Below are 19,739 nucleotides of genomic sequence, written 5' to 3'. Positions count from 1 at the left end.
TCATGTCAAAGGTTTTGGACAACTCTGCCTTCAAACTGCGAATCAACTGAACATCTTGTCCTACTATCAACATATCATCCACATATAACAGAAGAATAATGAATTTACCATCAAAAAATTTTCTGACATACACACAATGATCTGCCTCTGTCTTGGTATAGCCATGACCCACCATAAATGAATCAAACTTTTTGTACCATTGCCTTGGAGCTTGCTTTAACCCATACAGACTCTTCTTTAACCTGCAAACCATGTGCTCTTTTTCTTTTACTTCAGAATCTTCTGGCTGAACTATGTAGATCTCTTCCTCCAAATCACCATAGAGAAAAGCAGCCTTCACATCTAACTGCTTAAGCTCAAGATCCAAGCTAGTTGCCAAACCCAGAACAACTCGAATGGAACTCATCTTGACAACTGGAGAGAATATCTCATCAAAGTCAATATCTTTTTTCTGCTTGTAGCCTTTTACTACCAATCGAGCTTTGTACTTCACTAGCTTTTCACTATCCATCTTTTGCTTGAACACCCATTTGTTTTCTAGAGCCATTTTTCCTTTAGAAAGCTCTACCAACTCATAAGTGTCATTCTTCTGTAGGGAACTCATCTCTTCCTTCATAGCTTTTATTTAGCTCTGCTAGTCCTTGTGAGTTTGCACTTTCTGAAAACTCGCTGGCTCCCCCTCTTCAGTAATCAAAACAAACTCTGATTCAAGATATCTAATTGATGGACGACGCTCTCTGGTAGACCTCCTAACCTGAGACTCTACCGCAGTAGGCTGCTCCCTCTGCTCAACACTCTTTGACAGAGTAGACTGCTCTCCCTGCTCAAACAAATCATCCTCATCAACAACTGGCTCATCACCTTCGTTTTAACTTGCATCTCTTCTCCATCAGTGGCACTTTCTGGAGGCAAAGAGATAGAGGTAAGGTCAGGAAAACCTTGAACTGCTTGACTGGGCTTCTCTACTTTTTCAAAGTCTACCAAGGTCTGGTCTTCATAAAAAACCATATCTCTACTTCTGATGATCTTCTTCTCTGGATCTCATAGCCTATAGCCAAATTCTGCATCTACATAACCAACAAATATGCAAGGAATAGCCTTATCATCAAGCTTTGCTCGATGTTCCTTCGGCACATGTGCAAATGCCTTGCACCCAAATACCTTCAAATGAAAGTAGAAAACATCCTTCTCTGTCCATACTTTTTCAAGAATATCAAAATCCAAATGAACTGATGGAGACCGGTTGATTAAGTAGCATGCAGTAAGTACAATTTCATCCCAAAATGACATAGGCAGTTTAGCCATCCTCAACATACATCTGACTTTTTCTATAATAGTGTGATTCATCCTCTCTGCAACACCATTATGTTGTGGGGTACCAGGATCTGACCTCTCATGTCTAATATCATGCTCTGAGCAGTAATTCTTAAACTTATTAGATATGTACTCACCTCTATTATCTATATGAAGATACTTTAATTGCTTTCCTATTTCTCTCTCCACCAAAGCATGAAACTGCTTGAACCACTAAAATACCTGGTCTTTTGTTCTTAAAACATAAACTCATACTTTTCGTGAAGCATCATCAATAAAAGTAACAAAATATTTGCGGCCACCTAAAAACTCCACTTTAATAGGACCACACACATCAGAATATACCAAATCCAATATATAGGGTTTTCTATTAGAGGCTTTCTGAAAAAAAAATTCTATGATGCTTGCCAAGTAAACAGTAATCACAAAGATTCAATGATGTACCTGTATGAAAAGAAATGAGGAACTTTCTTTCCAAAATTTATAATTCCTTCTCACTCATGTGAGCCAGCCATCTATGCCATAGATCTGGTAAAGCATCATCTTCAGTCATATTCACTGTACCACCGTACAACTTTACTTGTGTTTTATAAAGTGTGCAACAAAGCTTTCTTCTAGTAAATACCATTGACCCACTACAGGAAAAAATAGCTATCCCGGCGCTTTGTTGGACCTTTAGCGACGCTTTTTAGCGTCGGCTAAAGTACCACCGACGCAACGCCAAACGTCGCCATAGCGTCGGAGATACCAGAGTGGAAATAGTTTTTGCCGACGCAGGAAGAAAGCGTCGGCAAAAACTAGGATTTACCGACGCTTATATAGCGTCGGAAAAAACAGACAATTGCGTCGGCAATAACAGCAAAAACAGCTGCTGTTATTTATTCTGTTTACTTGAGTGTGCACATTTGAAAGAACTTTTTTTTTATTGAAAATAAGAAAACATGGTGGGGGAAGAACGAATATTTACATCATAACAATTAAAAAGCCCACACAATCATGCCATGTCCATGTAACTCCATTTCAATGGGATATTCAAAAATACATTGATATACTAAGTAGAGTGAAGAAAAAGGATTTGGTTTCAGAAAACAAAGTAATTTAAACACATTTTAAGAATAATTACCTGAAGCAGATGTAGAAGGGTTATTCTATCTCTGAGATATAATGTCTAAAGTTTCTTATTTCTCCTACAGGCTGCAATTTGCAGTAATCTTGGTATGAAGAACACTTAACTAAAATTTATAATCACAATATATTAAGTTGAGATCATGGAAAAGAATCTCATAATTTTGTGCTAGACCTACCTCCAACTACAACTAATAGAGTGACAAATTTGCTGTACTCATTAAGGTGAATAGCTATCGCTTCTTCATTCTATATTTACCTATCAACTGATACAAAATACACATACAACATTTGCAATACTGAAGTAACATATCATGATTGCCTACACTATGCAAGTTCCTACTTTTTGGAAGAATGAAAACCAAAATGAACAGATTGAAAACTTAAAAAAGTTGTCTTAATTTATCTTTCTCCACTTGATTTTTTTTTTTTTAACATTGTTGGATCCGCATTTATCTTGTCTCAATGTCTCATGTTTGCTCCATCTCTTTATTAGCAAGTGCTAAAGATCCTTATTTCCACAAATGGTTCAGAAACTGTCTCCTAATCCCGCAAGTTGTTATAATAGCCTCATGCATAAACATTCTGAAAATGTGATGAATAAATAAGCAAGTTGTTATAATAGCCTCATACAAACAACTCCAGCACAATGGAGGATCTTATGCCACCTCTTCTTTTACTATTAAAAATGTAAAAGAAGAGGGGATTTGTATCTGCATCTCCCTCAACTGGTGAAGAATTTTCCTACAGGAATTAGGAAAAATTCCTGATACTGCCTGAAAAACAAAATGCATTCGGTGTACCAGGCTCGGACTAAACAATCAATATGCAATTAATAAATGTTAAAAGAGAGTATGAGGGGATCACTTACCTCAGACGACGGCCGAGTAGCTAGGGCTTAGGATGGAGGTTTGATGTCGGCGCGCAGCTAGGGCATCGACGAGAGAGGATGAGGAGAGGGTACCGGGCGAGCGTTAAAGACAAGAAGAAAACAAACAAGAGGAGGAGGAGGAGGAGGAGGCTTACCTCAGACGACGGCGAGGTCGACGATGGCGGAGAAGCGGAATCTTCGATCACCGATCGAGGCTAGGGATGGAGGTGAGATCAGTTTGATGTCGGCGCGCAGCTAGGGCATCGACCGAGAGAGTATGAGGAGAGGGGGCCGGGCGAGCGTTAAAAACAAGAACAAAACAAAGAATAGAAGGAGGACGAGAAGTAGGAGGAGGAGGAGGAGGAGAAGGAGGAGGAAGACGGCAGCGGGGAAGCCACGGATCGCGATGGAGCTGAGAAGTCGGCGCTTGCACAGTAGGGCATCGACTGATAGAAAGGGCCTCGACCGATAGAAAATGGAGGAGATGGGTTTTCTAACGACGCTTTTAAGCGTCGAAGTTTCTAAAACTTTGACCGACGCTTTAACGCGTCGTCGTTTGTTTGGATTTACCAACGCTAGGGAAAAGCGTCGGCAAAGGTTGGCGCTGAGCCAAACTTTCCCGACGCTTTCCCCTAGCGTCGGAAAAACTCTCATTTGTTGTAGTGACCCTCTCAATAGTTTCTATCTTCTGTTGCCAAAATAATTTTCGTACCCAATTATATCAAAAGCATTAGTATAGGTCAGATTCAGATGCATATCTGAAACATGTCGTACATCTTTGAGTGTAAAGGAGCATCTAACATTGGTAACAAAATAGATATCATCAATTCCCACAATATCAGCATAACTATTATTTTCCATTTTCACCCTGCCAAAATTATCTGCTCTATAAGTAGTGAAGAGCTCTCTCTTTGGAGTGATATAACGGAAACATTCTGAGTCAATTACCCACTCTACATCGGGATCTGCAACATAACAACACTAGTCCTCTCCCACACAGAGAACTGCCACTGCTTCATCTGAAACACAAGCAGTGGTGTCTTCATTGTTGGCCTTCTTCTGATTCTTTTTCTCTTTTAATTTTCTCTTCCAAGCCTTGCAGTGTTTCTTCATATGACCCTCTTTATTACAGTAGAAACACTTGATTTTTCCTCTTGCACTAGACTGTTTTCTGGAAGTTCTGCGCTCCTTAAAATTTCTGCTCTTACCTCTTCCTCTGTTTTCTGTAACAAAAGTCTATGCACGGTCCTTACCCATGTCTCTTCTCCTTATTTCTTCATTGAACAAGCTATCTTTCACCAGAGTAAGTTGTAGCACCCCATCAAGAGCAAAGTTACTGAGTGACACCACCAAAGTCTCCCAACTGTCAGGCAATGAACTCAATAATAATAATGCATGCAACTCATCATCTAGCACTATCTTCATTTGTGGTCAACTAATTCACCAAGTCTTGGAACTCACTCAAATGCTTAGCAACAAATCTTTCCTTTTTCAGCTTTAAATTCACAAGTCTCCTAATTGCAAAGGCTTTGTTCTGGGCCGTCTTCCTCTCATAGAGACTCTTTATCTTCATCCAAAGACTATAGGCATCTGTCTCTTGAGATACATGATGGAACACACTGAAATCAATCCATTATCTGATATACCCAATAGCTTTCCGTGCATCTTCTTTCAGTCACTATCACTAATGTTCTTTGGCTTAGCATTAGCACCTTCAATGGGCTTATGTAAATCTTTAAAGTAAAGGATATCCTCCATCATAGGCTTCCAAATAGAATAATTAGAAGCACTAAGTTTCATCATGGTACCCGAAGAATTCTCCATCTACTCCCATAATATCTTCACACCCACACAACCTCGGCTCTGATACCACTTGTTGGTGCCAAAATTGGGATATTGCGGAATAAACTAAGCCAAAACCAAAACCAACTAAAAGCAATATTCACACAGGCAATATATCAACACCTGAAGAACAAAAAAAGAGCATACCAAATTTATGTGAAAAACCCTCCAGTGTAGAAGAAAAAAACCACGAGGCAAATCCGATCAATCCACTATAATAAATATAGAGTTTACAATACTCAAGTTTATGCCCAAAACTTGAGTTCACAACAAATTGGAAAAACTTCAATATCACCTCCCTAAGACTAACAATGATCTCATCCAAACCACCACAATGTGATGAACTCAAGAATGTAATGAGATTCCTAATAATGAATACTATAACTCCCTATAGCATCTAATACAACTCTTAGATAGAAATCTAATTTATTAAAATCTTTTTTTTTTTTTTTTGTACGGCGTGCAAAACTGATTTGCGGCTTCTTCTTGCTGTTCTGCTGCTCTCTCTTTTTTCTTTTTTTTCATCACTGCCGCACACGGCTCCTCTTATTTTTGTTTCTCAGCCACAGCGCCACTGTTCGCGCGCCTCCTTTTTTTTTTTTTTTTTTTTTCATGCGCACTCCCTTGCGTTGTGCCAAAAAAACAAGACGTAAAGCTCTAGTGGGCTATTGGGCCTCCTCAAGTGGGCTAGACCCACTTACAGCAATGCTGCAAGGTGCTGCCAAGATCCTCGAGGAGTGTCGTGATGAGCTGCAGGGAACAGTTGTCCTTCTTTTCCAACCAGCTGAGGAAGGAACGCAGCGGGACTTCACGTGAAAGGGACTTTGGGACTTTGGGAAGGAGAATAGGAGAGAGGACGACGCCTGAGCACTCCACGTGAAGAACAGTACCCCACAACAGATTTTTTTTTTTTCTTTCTCAACAGATAATAGAAAAATAATAAAAAAATAATTAAAAAGAGAAAGGAGAGAGAAAGAAAGCTACGCTTCTAGAATTTTGATGAGAAAAAGGAAGCTTTGAAATCTGTCAAAGCCGGAGCCTCGGCTATCCCCCAAACGAGGTCGAAAAAATAGAGGATCTACGAGCGGCGACGACCACGGAAAAAACGGAAGAGAGAACGATAGGAAGTTGCATAATCGGTGGCTCTGATACCATGTTAAAATTGAAGAATTAGAGAAGAAAATTGTATTTCTGCATGTCTATTACAATATACAGGAGCAGTCTTTATATAGATTAGGAAACTAACAAAGTTTGGTAAGACCGACTAAGTTTGGCACAATTAATCATAAATCAATAAAGGTAAAATTTGATAAGGCCAATTAGGTTTGGCACAATCAATCGCAAATCAATCATGATCCTAATCAATCATATGATTTTAACATTATTCATTATTGCCAAAGTAAGGTGGTTTTGATAATACAATATATGCAAAAAAATAGTTTGCTTATTACATGCCATTTTCACCTTTTATATAATCTTTTATGAGATATGACTTTCCTGCCGTTTTGTTGGTTGTTTCTGCTATTGGTTTAAGGTTTACTTGATCACTTCCATTTCCATGCAAGGGTAATCTCCATACATCTTTTTGTTCATTTTAATAATTGAATTTTGTTAATTAACTTTACTAACTTCTTTCTGTCAATTTGGTCATAAAATATAAAAACCAAGTGAAACAATTATGAAAACCAAGCAATTGGACTTAAGGAGTGCAGTTTCGATCAAGCTTACAGTTTTCATACATACTTTTAATGACTAAATTGCAACTAGTATTTAAATTCACTTTCGAACACTATATATTCATAACCATGTTGACGTCCTTGGAAGAAGTCCCTGAAGAAAAATAAGTGAACACTATCCAACTTCCCATAAACTCTTCATGGTTGGGGTTTTCTTTGCATGAGCTTTCCATATAACCTGCTCGACTCTTGGTTCCATTGGATATTTGAGGCCAAATGCTGTGTGATATGGATTCCCTGTTAGGTTTGACCATTCCAATGCACTCGGTCCAATTTGACACCGAATGGGCTTGAGCAGCCAACCTGGACCCAACTGTCTGAAGTCGTGGCCGAATGCCATGCCCCAAAACCCCAGCAGCGAATAAGTCCAAACTGGCCAGGCCACTCTATTGGAAGTCAGTCCTTGATTAGAGCCTACAAGGAATCTTATCACGATAACACAGCAGACAGCCATTTATAGAACCGTTGCACACTGATAAAATATCAAGTGTAAAATTGGAGCGGCAATTTATAACCAACACATCAGTTCAATCCACGAACGATCCACTTTAGACAAGTTTGGATTTGATGTAAGTCGATTTGGATCATAAATAAATCAATTCATCTAGACCTATTTATTAAATAAATTAAGTTCAAATTTAAATTTTTAATTTATTTAATTTGTCTTCACCCATTTAATAATTAGACCGGATCAGCTTGACCCATTTAATCTATTCAAAAAATCTGCTTAATCTGTTTTTATTTTTTTCAACTCAATCCGTTTAATCTGTTTAAATCCATTTAATCCATTAAAAATTTATTTAGTCCGTTTAGTCTTAATAAATGAATTATATGGATTGAGTCGAATTATCTGTTTAATAAATAGATTGAATTCAGATCTAAAATTTTGATCTATTTCTTTCAAATTTGGCTGATAAATTTTTGATGCAACTCGCATCCAACTTAATTTGTATTTGATCTGATCGGATTGCAACCAAGCTGTTCGTTGTCTCTTTTTTTTTGATGAACCGACGTCTCACTTACATAGATATGTGAGCGCACCACGAAAAATCAAAAAACAAAACACCATCGAGACCCTATGGGATGGGCCAGCTGTTCGCTGTCTCTCGCTTTATATCTAGTGAACCCATCATAAGGAACTCGTGCAATAATTGAGAACGCCTCTACCTCGTGGACCATGCGGCGGTCCCGCGACGACACGTGACGTTTGTTCGCCGTGTCTCCGGGGAAAGCAGAGCCGTTCGTGGTGTCTGCTGGTGAACTGACCCGAGTAGCATGCCAACAAAACCAGCGACCGGTGGGATCTCGTCACCTACCCCGGCAGTGAAAGGTGGTCACGTGCTCTGCTCGTCGTCTCCTGCCCTCGCCTTCGACGTTGGAGACTGCATGCCTCCAAACTTGGCTTACGGGCTACCGTTGATGTTGCCGTCGGCCACGCCCAGGACTGTTCTCGGAATCTCCTGACGTTTTTTTCCCCATCATTCAGCCTTGGAAGAAGGCCTCCCCTGTTTTGATTCTTTCACCATGGTTAGCTGTTCTTTGGTTGTCAGTGCTTCCCTCCTAGACTAAGTCGCTGGGAGCTATAGGACAAATTAATGTGCAGGACCATCTCTGTGTCAAATTTTTTTTCCATGATGAAATCTCCATGAGCCACTGAAAGAGCAGGAGAATGAGGATTTTGCATGCAAAGTCTGGTGCAAGCTTCCGCATCAAAAGATTTCTTCCATCTTTGATTACACTACTGTAACTAGAGAGAGAAGGTGCTAAATGTTAGATTTAAGGCTAATATATTGTTGGTAGAATTATCATCAAAAAAGAATTATGTTGGTAGAATGTGTTGCTCCTTTATGAAGAGGCAGGGAGATGAGCTTGACCATAGTCTAAGGTAAGGTGTCATTTACTTGAATTTATATTAATTAATTATATGAATTAATTTAATGAGTAAAGATTGATTATATGGAATTAGTAATCGTAGAATTAGTAACAGAAAATAATTAATATGAATTAATTTCTATAGATTGTATATTTGTGTAAAATATATATGGCCTAGTAGATAAGAAGGCCCGCACGTGTTATATTTGCTATCGATAGCAAAACCCAAGCGAAGCATACATAACTCTAATGTGTCACAATTGAAGTTGATTATTAGATTCTTGAAGCTATCATAATGGCTAAATGTCATCCACAATATCGAAATGTGAGGCGGTTAGAAGCAAAATAATTATTTGAAAGGTCTTTCATGTACGTGAACTTACGAATTGAGCTAGATCCAATAGAAACAACTATCTACTTAGCAATCAAAGATTTTGCATCTAGTTCTTGGATCATACATCTCTAAAAATGTAAAGCATATTCAAAACACATGGTCATATAACTTAATATTTTTACTCGCAATAGTCTCACTAGGGAGAAAGCTAGTATTCTTATCTATTGCATTGGACATGTAGAAATGATATCATACATAGCCTCTTGTGTAAACATGCTGAAATTTCATTTTGGTGTTATTTAAACTTTTGTTATGGATTTCACTCATCATCGCCATTATAACTACTTGTACATACCAACTTATCAAAGAAACTTAGCGTTCAATATAGCGACGCCATACATACATAGATGGAATATGCTTAGGCAGCAACATAGAGATTCATGTGTACATATTTTATAGGTCGCATCTTTTGATAAAACATATGTCACACTCTAAATATATCATATATTATATACTAAATGAAGCAATCTTCCCATATTATTAACTAAACATGCACTGCTAGAAAAAAAATTATTCTATTTATCCTTGTCATTTTTAAGAACAGATTTAATATATTAAAAAACTAAAATATTAATTTTTAATGCAAAATTTGCATCATATCAACCCCAACAAACTTCCTGAGAATATTACCCGTGGTTAAAATTCTGTGTAAACTAAACCTGTTGCTTTTCGAGTTCGAATGACAAGATCAACTCAACATAGATTTTTCCTCCTCCGAGCGTAGGGATCGCCGATTCCTACTTTCGAAGAGTTCTATATATACCCATTCCCCTCGTTTCAGATAGGTGGAAAAACAAAAACTTCTTTTGCTTTCCCTCGCAGGGGAAATTCTTGTAACCTCCCCTGTTTCTGTTTTTCCCCTGTTTCTATTTCCCTCGCAGTTCGAACCTCGCCGAGGCTCTTTTGTAAGTCCTTCGGCCACTCGAATCTTAAAATCCTGCTTCTAGATCACTTGTGATATCTGTCTCGATCGGAAAAATGATTTGCTCAGCGAAGCATTCTCCGGCGGCCTTCGCCTTCATGCTCTACAAATCCCCATCTCTCCGGCCGCGATCCTGCTCTGCTCTTCCTCCAATCTCCTCCTCCTCCGAAAACCTCGATTCCGCCCGTTCTTCCCGAAAACGTCTTTGCCTCACCCCTCTCGGAAGCTTCGGCTTCGGATCCCGCGATGGACACGTCCACGCCGCCGAGCCTCGGGGCCTCTCCTTCAAGCGCACGGTCTACGAGGCCAACAGTGCGGAGGGAATTGCTCTCCCGAGCGAGGACGCGCGCACGGCCTACGAGGCCAACAGTGTGGAGGGCATTGCTCTCCCGAGCGAGGACGCGCGCCCGGCGGCGGCCCAGAAGCTCAAGATCGGGATCTACTTCGCCACCTGGTGGGCTCTCAACGTGGTGTTCAACATCTACAACAAGAAGGTCCTCAACGTCTTCCCTTACCCCTGGCTCACCTCCACCCTCTCCCTCGCCGCCGGGTCCCTCATTATGCTCATCTCCTGGGCCTCACGGGTCGCCGAAGCCCCCAAGATCGATCCCGAATTCGTGAAAGCCCTCGCTCCGGTGAGAAACTTAGCATCTTTGTTGCACTTTCTGGGTTTTGGGGCTCTTTTGTTTGGTTCTGTGATAAAAAGTTCTCTTTTTCTCGTGGCTCGATTAGGTGGCGGTGGCGCATACCATTGGACATGTGGCGGCGACGGTGAGCATGTCGAAGGTGGCGGTGTCGTTCACTCACATAATCAAGAGCGGGGAGCCGGCATTCAGTGTGTTGGTGTCGAGGTTTTTGTTAGGGGAGAGGTTCCCGGTTCCAGTGTATATGTCGCTGGTGCCGATCATCGGCGGTTGTGCTCTGGCCGCCGTGACGGAGCTCAACTTTAATATGACCGGTAAGTGTTTTAAGATATGTTTCTGTCTGATATGAAGTTTAAGTGTCAAGATTGGTTTTTGTTGATCAGTTGCTCTGTTCTTATGTTATGGACTGTACGAGCTTTGTTGCTGATTAATGGTTTATAATAATGTTCTTGTGATATCATCTTTGTGTGTGTGTGCGAGTGCGTGTTTTTTTTTTTTTTTGATAATACATAAAATTTAAAGTAGTATTTTGCTGAAGTTGGTGTCTCTCGGTCATTATGTTTCGCTTGTGCATTATTACTGATATTTAGTTTTTAAAGCACCTCCAAATGAAGGTGCTGTTTCAAGGATTTAATAGAAAAATTTATCGGATTAATGTCATGGTGTCCAAGATGGGTTTTGTGGAATTGTTGTCTTAGAAAATATGATTTGTTTTGTTGTTCTTGATCGTTTTCCTGGTAATATTTTATAAACATCTGTTTGAACTGAAATTCTGAATTGGATTTGAAACTTGGGATTGTTAGAGTAATTATGATTTGGTGCATCAGGTTTGCATATGGAACATTGAATTTTCACCTATTATTTCATACCTGCGATTTTTCAGAGTCCTTCTTGTTATCTTGCCTTTCTAGTAGTTTACTTCATTGTGCTAAATTATGTCAGCTTAATAACATCCTCAGCATCTCAAACTCTTCAAGCACTACTATGAGCATTTTCACATTGCTTATATCACTTTCATCTATTGTATACCTTGAATTTGGTGGTTGAGATGTTTGCCGTGGTTGCAGGTTTTATGGGTGCAATGATATCAAACCTTGCATTTGTTTTCCGAAACATATTCTCAAAAAGAGGGATGAAGGGGAAGTCAGTTAGTGGAATGAACTATTATGCCTGTCTCTCCATTCTGTCTCTGTTGATACTCACACCATTTGCAATTGCCGTGGAGGGTCCGCAGATGTGGGCTGCTGGTTGGCAGATGGCTATCTCACAGATTGGTCCCCATTTTGTCTGGTAAAAATAGTGCTTTTAAATCCCTTCTACGTAAATATATTCTACTGCTATTATGTTAGTAATTTAAGCACTCATAGTTATCATCTAGATGCAGTATGCCTCTATGAAGCTACTTCTCAATGGACTTTTAAGATGCTTGGGACTAATTAACCCCATATTCTCAAGATATATTTGTTTTTCAGAAAAAAGGAGGCCCATTGCTTGTTTTATAGATGCAGTATCCATTTACCTAGCCACTTCACCGCGACTTTTTAAGATGCCTGGCATTTGTTTTTCTGAAAGAGAAAAGATGATTTTCTAGATAGTTTTATGAATCCTTTTTATAGGACTCATAGTTCATTCTGGAAATTGGAAGACTCAAACGAATGCTGTTGTCTTTTCTTGGGTGATTTGCTACTTTCTTTTTTGTTTTGAAATTCATATGCTAAGGGAGCAAAGGTGCTGGCGATTTCTGGATCAAAAGCATTGTAACATTTATAGTAAAATAGGGTCGTATAAGGACATCATAAGGCAAGTCAAATTTGCAAGTTACTCTGAATTATGATTTCTCATCAGCCGAACCTTTGTTATTTCTTATCTTAAAATGTAGACATTTGATATTGTTTGTATTCGCTGATTATGTGTAGATTAGAGTATACTATTTCGACACTTGACTTCAGAATTCTAGAAGTGATATGATTGTTGAATATTTTATTTGACTATTGTTTTAGCTGATCGAGTTTGTCTATTTGGCTGTTGTACCATATTTGTGTAGGTGGGTAGCAGCTCAGAGCATCTTCTACCACCTGTATAACCAGGTCTCCTACATGTCACTAGATGAAATTTCTCCCTTGACATTTAGCGTTGGTAACACAATGAAGCGGATATCTGTGATTGTCTCTTCCATCATAATTTTCCATACTCCTATCCAACCCATCAATGCCCTTGGAGCTGCGATCGCGATTTTTGGAACTTTCTTTTATTCTCAGGTAATTTTTTTTTGATATGTACAGGAAGTCATATATGTTTGCTGCGTTTATATTGCACAGGACATAAGGCTGTGATTGGATGACAAGAGACTTTGTGCTTTCGCTTCTTCATATTTTCTGAAGAGTTTGAGATGCCCGCATTTACAAAAGTAGCATCGTAACTCCAAATATTTTGTTATACGCTCAATTCTAATCTGAATATACCACACAAACCTTTATTTTGTTTTCGAATATGTTGCCACACAAACTTTATTGAGCAGCAAAAAACATAAGAAATGACCGGTTGATATGAACAGTAGTAACAATCAGAGACAGATTGAATTGGAAATTTGTCACAAACCAGTACTTCTTGGTTATGTGCTGTATAATTTTATCTGCAACCATCTTAGATGTGTGCTGTGCAATTTTGATGGCTCACTAATTTTTCTTAAAACGGTTGTGCAGGCTAAGCAGTGAAAGCTTCAACTATTTAGAGGATCCTGTCACTAGATTGGTTTTCCATTTATTGTTCCTGAGTACCTTGTGCGGAGATCAATTTTGAACAGGCAGCAGCATTAGCAGCAGCAGCAGCCCATTGTAGATATACGATCTATGGAGAGTAACTATAATTAGTAGAATAAGTTTGATGTTCCGGTACCATGAGAGTAGCCGATCGTCATGCAAAGATGTTTGCATTAGGAGTTATGTAGCATGGTAGCTTGAGATATATTGGTACTGTACTGTTCTTTTTGCACCATCTCTTTCCAATCCACTGGGTATGATTCCTTTTCTCTGTAATGAAAGGGCAAGTTGGAATGTTGGCCGTTGGCATGTACATGCCTGATTGCAGTATACTGTTCCTGGATTGGGACAAAGTGCTTTATCTCTGGGTTGGGCTCTGTACATTTTAGAGGGTATGATGTGATGGGTGCTAGATCTCAATTTGGATTCTTGTTGCTGTTGTTGCATCTGAGCTGCTCATGGCTTACAACTGGAACTGGAAATGTGGCCAGCATCAATTTTTTTGCTGTTACCAGCATGTCTGCTTTCGCCCATGAACCATGAATACCAGAATTTTCTTTAATGTTGGCATCTTGCCATCCGTTGGCAAGAGGAAGTATCTTCCCAATTAAAGTTTGGTGATAGGTTCAATCAAATAGATGTCATCTGAGCTAAAATTCGATGATAATTTATGTTGGCATTCAACAGGCTCTTGGTCGCTGGAAGACATGCGAACTGGATCGTGTATGCTATAATTATATGAAAGGGACAATGACTTTAGAAGAGCTCCTTGCTGTCAGAGACCCAACCTAAGGGGTTCTTGATCTTGGGTCTTAGCTCACGCCTTTCATGATCAAAACAAACAACAACCGCTTATTGATTTTGATGAACTTTTAGGGACAAAACGGGTTTGGTGCTGCTGTTAGTAAAGCAAGTTATTTTTGCTGGGCACCTGGTTGATCAAAATAAATTCCCTAAACCTTAATTTCATAGTAAAGGAAGATTAGCCAACTTTTAAAAATCACTATCAGAAACAAACAACTATCTTACTTATTGAACTCGGGGAACACACGGCATTGCATGGAAACAATACAGTTTATCTCATAGAGAGAACTCGGGGAACACACTGCAACTAAATATTCCATCTCCACTCTTTTGTCCCTTCACATGATAATTTTGACAAGAAACCTGCCATGGTAGAATAGAAGCACTGTGACCTGAATGACCAGCCAACGCTAAATTCATGATGAGTCCCGTAATCAACTTTAAAACATACTAGCAAGTTAGAAACAAAATCCCATAATCAGTCAAATTACAGAACCCTAGGTATCATCCAGTACCAGCATCTTCGCTGTCAACTAGGAAAAGAATTCTAATAAAACCACTGAAGAGATGCAGCTATTGCAGTCTTGTTCTGATAATTAAGCAAAGGAACAATTAACCATCAATAGATACAGATCATGAACTCATCTAAAACACAATATTGCCCATAACTAGTATCTAACATGAGATGATGAATTTCCAAAAACTTCTAGCTACAAATTGCAGCAAAACAGCATCCGACAGCCAGTACAAGTAAATTCCATTTTCCAACAGAACTACAGGAATATAGATACGACAACTAAAAAACAAGACTCCAAGACATTAAGAGAATAACAATGAAAATTCATCATTGATATGATTTTCATGTTAAAATCAAAATTCCATGAAGTAAAAAGGTTGCTACAGTTCATTTTCAACCAAACCAAAAAAAGAACAAGGCATTCAAATGGCAAACAAAGCAAATCAGAAGAGCGATGTCCCCTTCCCCTTCTTGTCTCCACCTATCTCAAAATGTTTGCATCTCTGGCAAAGAGGTGGGAAACATATTAACATAAGGAAAAAACATTTTAACAAGAAGGAAAAAAACACATATTAGAAGGCCAAATAACATCGTGTCAAGAACCTTGATTGGGTGCTGCGAATAATGCTTGCAACTCTGACACTGAAGCTTCAACACAATTTTCTTTGTTGTTTTTGCCTGGCATGAAAAATGAGTAATAATAAATATACCACGCTCATATGTTCAAGAAGCTACAATGTCACTACATTCATTCCAACTATGATCCGCCCATGGAAATCAAAATGCTTCAGTAATGTTAAGAATCGCTACTCACTGCTGTAGCTGGGATACCAGAAGATCAGAGCCGTTCATTATATAGGATAACAACATGCGCAGAAATACTGGCAGGTGCACTAAATGCCATGGTAGTGAGGAGCAGATATATTCTACCAATCAACATATCCTAGGCAAGTTTTTAAGCTCTCAAGATCAGGGAAGAGTACCTTCTTGTGGAACACAGGCTTTGTTTGTCCACCATAACCTGACTGCTTTCTGTCATAACGACGCTTCCCTTGGGCAGAAAGACTATCTTTACCCTTCTTATACTGTGTTACTTTGTGAAGGGTGTGCTTCCTGCACTCTTTGCTCTTGCAGTAAGTCTTCTTTGTTTTTGGAACATTCACCTGTAAGACAGTTTTTGATAGGGGTCTGCCTTCAAATAAGGTAAAAAAAGAGATAGAGGAAAATATTCCAAACAGCAGCTAGAAGCTACATTGTTGGTGGCATCTTGAAGAACAAAGTATTGCTAGCTAGTTGGCAACATCACCCCCTAATAATATGCAATGCATCATCTTCTTGATAACGGAAGAATGTCTAAAAATACATCCACCCTAAATTGTTTTACCAAGCTCCTTCATACCACTTTCTCAGTTAAAGCAAGACAAGTGGTTACCCAAGACCTCCTAATAAAGCCAGTCACAACTAATGACAAAATCAGGAAAAAAAGGCCAGCAAATTAATAATGAAAATGAACCTAAATCCTTGTCCCATTTATGTAGGGTCACATCACCATCTTTAAGCTAGATTTTGAAATTGCATGAAGAATTCAAATTGAAAGACTATCCCCTAACATTTTTATCATAACAACAAAAAAGCCGTTAAGTACTGATCTCAGATAATGTTTTAACCTCATGAACTACTTAGGACAACAGTGCACCTTCTAGAATTATGCTTGTGCCAGATTTCCACCTCTGCAGATATTTATGGCAATATTTCTGGTAAGAATGTTTTAATCTATAATATCTACAATAACCAGCAGTTTTCGTGGAGTCAATTTCTCTTATGGGTAATGATTTGATTACCTGAAGCTCAAAATTACAAGCTATAAATAGAGAAAACTATTTATGGTAACCATAGATAGGATCATTTTACTAAGATATGATGATTCATATGAATATAGATGTAAGTGCTGGAATATACTAACAAAAATATTACATAAAGAAATCCTAGTGGTTTCTTATATTCTGGCCTATACTAACAAAAATATATATTTTAGGAGGTAAAGCTTGCAACTTGAATGAAATGCCATTTATGATTTCATTCTGCATAGTACCAATCTCCATTCCATCAAGAAGAGCATCTAACAAAACCATATGCCATTAAATATACAATTTTAATCATTTAAAACCACAACCTTATAATAACTATCAAATTACCTTCGAGCTTATTAGCTTATAGCTAATCCAGGTTTTAAAACTGCAAAACCACTAGAGCACTCTAGCACTCGTATACCAAGACAAGCATAGTGTTACACTGAAAACAGGAAATTCCAACTTATGAGTCTATCCTTACAATTTCAAGTGTTTTGACATAAATTAAGCTTAACATTAAGCTCTAAGTTCGTTTAATAAAAACATGTGCTGTGAATGTCACAGGGTCCAAGCAATTTCTACAAAAGTGGTTGCCTCGAGCATCATCATAACATGTCAAATTCAATTATCAAATTATTCTCCACTACCTAGCACATCCAATGGATAGAAAGTAATCATAAAATGATGGCAACTTAAAAATCATAGGAAACACAGTGACTCCCCTTAAAATTACATCTCAACAATTTGTCAGAGACTTCTCCGAGCTACTCCTAGTCCATGCAAATAACCTAAGGTTCTATCTTAATGGATTAAACGGACGCCTCACCATCAAGCAATATACTCGAACTTCGGTCTTGTGACCAAAGGAAAGATAAAAAACAAACAAATCTACATAACAAGTCCTAGCCAAGAACCTGCGTCATAAAAGCGATCATTGGGTAAGCAGTTCCCACAAGATTTTCAAAAAAGCCTCCATGAATCATCAAGATCTCTCGCCTCACCATCAAAATCAACCACTGATTTCTCAAATCTAAAACCTAAGGCACTCAATCTCGTAAAGATCAACACTTTACATGCCTCTAAGCCTGAAATCTTGTAACCGGGGCAGCGTCAATTTGGAAACCATAGAAGAACACTGGAACGATAAACCGCTAATGCCCAATATACTTAACCAACGACTCTGCCAATGGCAAATAAAAAAAAAGAACTTCCTAACCCTCGAATCGCAGAAAATGCAAGCATCCATCCCTTTCTAAATCATACTTCTACATAGCTTTTCCAAAACTATATAAATCGATTTCCAATTTGATCAATGGAAGAAATCATACTGGAAAATAAGAGGAGATCCAGCTTGGTATTTACCATGGTTACAGCTAGGGTTAAGGTTCCAAATACTCCGAATAATCCTCCCCCTGTGCGAGCCGGCGGAACGAAGAAGCCAATCTAAGGGAGAGTTCGAGCCTTTTATGTTTACTCCTGCGGGTGGAGGGCTAGGGTTAGGGTTTTGAAATGTATATATTTAAATTCCAATTTTGCCCTTATGACATGGTAAGACTTGACGTGCTAGGGTTTAAGGATTAGTAAGTGGGCCAGATCTTGTTGTCGAACGAAATTGGGCCTCAACAACGGTTCTGATTAACATGAAATTTGTTTTGCTATTTGTAATTATACATGTAAAAAAATTATACTAATGATGGTTGATTTGGGTTTCATCATGGACTCACAAGAGCATTGACTAAGATTGGCATCATTTCAATCTTTAGAAAATAATAGTTCATCATGGATGGTGTTATTGTGGCCAGAGGTGTGCATGAGCTAGGCTGACCTAACGGACTCGAGCATGATCCCATTCGTCTCTAGCTTAAACAGTTTTATTTAGACTGCCCATTTTTAATTTTTGATAATTAGTACAACATACAGCTTACTCGGGCAAACTACTCTTCTGTAAATACTTGATACATGGACAAATAACATAGGCCTAATAATGCATCGAGGATTGACCTCCTTACAAAATCCCTCCCCCTTGAGTTCTTCCAATAATTGCTACTCAATCAGCTATCATATTTCCTTCTCCGAGCGTATGAACTATCTTAAAATCTTGAAAGCACCCCCAAGAAATGAAAATAATCTTCTAGCAAAGCTGATACACACCCTGGTCCCATGGATTTCGGTTAAAGAGGCAAACCAAGGCCAAACAGAAATTTTCAATGATTTTGAACAACTACGTTTGCACCTTAGCTATGCATGTTGCTTCTCTAGTCACCAATGCCTAACAGCCAACTAATTTGGTTTCTCAAGACCAGCCCAACCCCAGCCCTTGTATCAAAAGAAATAAAAGAACGATCAGTATTCATTTTGATATGGGGATAAGTAGGTGGATACTAAGGAACCCATGTTTGGGTAGTATCATGTTGGTAAAGCTGCCCCTAATTACTGAGTAATTCTTGGCCATGGCTCAAGTTCTTCGCTCTCTCCGAGCCTAATATGATCCACTGACTACTCCGAGCTCAGACAGCCCACGTACACGCAAAAACATAAAGGGTCTTAGTTTATATGCAATTTTGTTAACGTCCCACTTATTAGTGATCATAAGGTCATGAACGACACAAGTATCATCAGTAGTGATGAAAATAACAAGGAAATTGAGACAAAGGAGATTCAACAACCAAGGGATAATGCATGAAAGTAGAATCATTGTCATTACCAATGTTAACCTTCGATGCTTCTTTGACACCAAGGAATCCATTTAGGACCAACTTGGGAATATTCGGCTAGATCTAGTGGTATCCGGTCGGAGAGAACGAAGAAAAAGAGTGCTGATGGAGTGATGTTGAGTTTTAGGCTAGGCACGTTTACAGAGAAGCTAATGGGGTTGCGAACTGAATGGTCTCATACGTGGCTAATCACTCTGGGGGTATTCTATGGGTTGGAAAAAGAGAGTTGCCTAGCGTACTTCATGATGTATTATCTTTTGACTTTTTTGAATGTATCCATATTAGAGGTGTATGAGCCATTTACTGTAGCAAAAAAAGTAAAAGAGTGCAAAAGCGGGAGGGAGATCATGGGAGGGTCACAGGCATGGGATGAGA

The 19,739-nt window shown here is 38.8% G+C and overlaps 2 protein-coding genes across 2 annotated transcripts; one reads left to right on the top strand and one right to left on the bottom strand.

Annotated features, from left to right (window-relative positions):
- Nucleotides 1-9,835: 9,835 nt before the first annotated feature.
- Nucleotides 9,836-13,809, top strand: LOC103723108 (glucose-6-phosphate/phosphate translocator 2, chloroplastic-like). The gene is made up of 5 exons (XM_008813921.6): nucleotides 9,836-10,711; nucleotides 10,809-11,034; nucleotides 11,788-12,010; nucleotides 12,765-12,978; nucleotides 13,423-13,809. The coding sequence occupies exons 1-5, from the start codon at nucleotides 10,133-10,135 to the stop codon at nucleotides 13,432-13,434; spliced, it is 1,254 nt and encodes a 417-aa protein (XP_008812143.4). The 5' UTR covers nucleotides 9,836-10,132; the 3' UTR covers nucleotides 13,435-13,809.
- A 1,143-nt stretch (nucleotides 13,810-14,952) lies between these two features.
- On the bottom strand, nucleotides 14,953-18,151 carry LOC103723107 (large ribosomal subunit protein eL42). The gene is made up of 4 exons (XM_039125944.3): nucleotides 18,013-18,151; nucleotides 15,784-15,963; nucleotides 15,404-15,478; nucleotides 14,953-15,303 (listed from the first exon to the last, which is right to left on the bottom strand). Exons 1-4 carry the CDS (start codon nucleotides 18,013-18,015, stop codon nucleotides 15,244-15,246), a joined length of 318 nt encoding a protein of 105 aa, XP_038981872.1. The 5' UTR covers nucleotides 18,016-18,151; the 3' UTR covers nucleotides 14,953-15,243.
- Between the last annotated feature and the right edge of the window lie 1,588 nt (nucleotides 18,152-19,739).

This window comes from Phoenix dactylifera, chromosome 1 (genome assembly GCF_051530095.1).
Source record: "Phoenix dactylifera cultivar Ajwa chromosome 1, Ajwa_hap1_PhDact_Kaust_v1.1, whole genome shotgun sequence".
NCBI classification, from domain to species: domain Eukaryota; kingdom Viridiplantae; phylum Streptophyta; class Magnoliopsida; order Arecales; family Arecaceae; genus Phoenix; species Phoenix dactylifera.
Note: the sequence above shows the minus strand (reverse complement) of the source record. Positions and strands in the feature narration are given on the sequence as shown.